The 1,798-nt window shown below is 21.4% G+C and overlaps 1 protein-coding gene across 2 annotated transcripts in view; it reads right to left on the reverse strand.

The window, feature by feature from the left end:
- LOC102680865 (solute carrier family 35 member B1) overlaps nt 1-672 on the reverse strand; it is a 2,490-nt gene extending 1,818 nt beyond the window's left edge. Inside the window, exons 1-2 of one of the 2 annotated variants that reach the window (XM_006622666.2) lie at nt 432-672; nt 115-350 (exon numbers count right to left, since the gene is read on the reverse strand). In XM_006622666.2, coding sequence (XP_006622729.1) covers nt 115-350; nt 432-501 — 306 coding nt within the window. In that variant the 5' untranslated portion in view covers nt 502-672. Of the gene's footprint in view, nt 1-114 lie in introns of both variants that reach the window. The other variant, XM_006622665.2, reaches the window with a different exon arrangement.
- Nucleotides 673-1,798: the final 1,126 nt, after the last annotated feature.

Below are 1,798 nucleotides of genomic sequence, written 5' to 3' on the forward strand. Positions count from 1 at the left end.
AAATAATATATTAAAATAAAATCAAAAGAAACTTGAAAAAGATTGCAATGAATATATAATATTTTTATATAATTTATTATATATAATATATAATATATAATAAAGGAAAAATACCTTATTTCCCAATAATACACCAAGTATCATTACAGGAATCGGTTTGCCAGCTTTTCCAATAACTTGTGTTGGATAACTAACAAATTGCAATGCCATATTACTACATACCATAGCAAGCAAATAAGTTAAGGCAGAAAGCGCATAATAAGTTTTCGGAGTAGTATCTTCATCCTGTTTCATGATTGTTAATAAACTTGTCTTGGCAAATAAATAATTAATTAAACATTGGAAGAAAACTAAAGAAAACATATACGTAAATTTTTCACTATTTTTTTCATCTCCATATTGTCCCCGTGTGATCTTTTCTTGTAACATACCAAAATGAAAATAACATACAAAAATGCCGAGAGCACAAAACAGGAGTTTGAACTGTTTCGTAGAAGTCATTGTATTTATATATGCATCAATATATTAGAATGATCATAAATTCTATGATATTTATTATTTTGATCATGAACCAATGTCACGATGAAGAGAAAAGTGTTCGAGACATTCTACATACATAGATTGCAAATGAATAATACGTGGCATTTAACTATAGGTTATGTTTTAAATTGTACTTAAATTATATATATATATATGTGTATGTAGATGTATCGAGTATTAAGAAATCGATATCGACTTCTTGATGAAAATAATTAGAAATACTTACATATATATATACATATATATATATATANGCATTGTAAGTATTATACAGTTTGTATATATAAAAGAAGAAAATTATATTTACAAAATTCTGAAAATATAAAATTTTAAAAAAATATTATAATCTAGACTTACATTTAAAGTATTTTTTTAAATCTTAACACTAATAACTGAATCTAACAATATGACACATTAGATTCAAATTGATTGCTTTCATATGAACTTGATTTCAAATTAACATGCAAATTCAGAACGAAATTCAAACTATATACATAACTATATACTAAATACATGATAATAACAATATATATAATAAATATATATAATATATATAATAATAAATATATATAATACATATAAATACATTAATCCATGAGAGTGATACTTATAAAAAGAAAATTAAAATTCAATAGACAGGAAATTCCTTATTGAAAATCCCGAATTAAATTATTATTGTAATTGTTATTGTAATTGTATTATTATTGTTGTATAATAAATTAAAAATTCAGTAAATGCCTTTAAAGCATTATATTCATAATGTTTTCTGACTTTTTCAACTTAAATTTCTTTCGTGTATTTTTTCTTGTACATTTTTATATTTTATAAAACGCGCAACAGTCAAACTAATAATGTTTCATATCTATATACACAGAAATGAAAAATGGATCGTGAACATCAAAAAATTCTGAAACAGAGATTTTAAGAAAAAAAAAATTTTTATAGAATATTTTTGTATTTTGACTACATTTCACAAACAACATCTACAATAAAAAATCTTATGATCAAAAATTATTATTAATTTTTGCTTTTGCGAGTATAACCATAACCACTACATCAATAGACAATATATATCGAACAGTTATTTTCTTGACCGCTAAATACGACATATAATTAAAATATAGTTGAAATTTAATTTTCCTTTTCCATATTTAGTTATCAATTCTTTGAAATTATTATTATTATTAGATTATTAATTACTATTATTATTATTATTATTATTATTATTATTATTATTATTATTATTATTATTATTATT

The sequence above is a fragment of the Apis dorsata genome, unplaced genomic scaffold, assembly GCF_000469605.1.
Source record: "Apis dorsata unplaced genomic scaffold, Apis dorsata 1.3 scaffold_739, whole genome shotgun sequence".
NCBI classification, from domain to species: domain Eukaryota; kingdom Metazoa; phylum Arthropoda; class Insecta; order Hymenoptera; family Apidae; genus Apis; species Apis dorsata.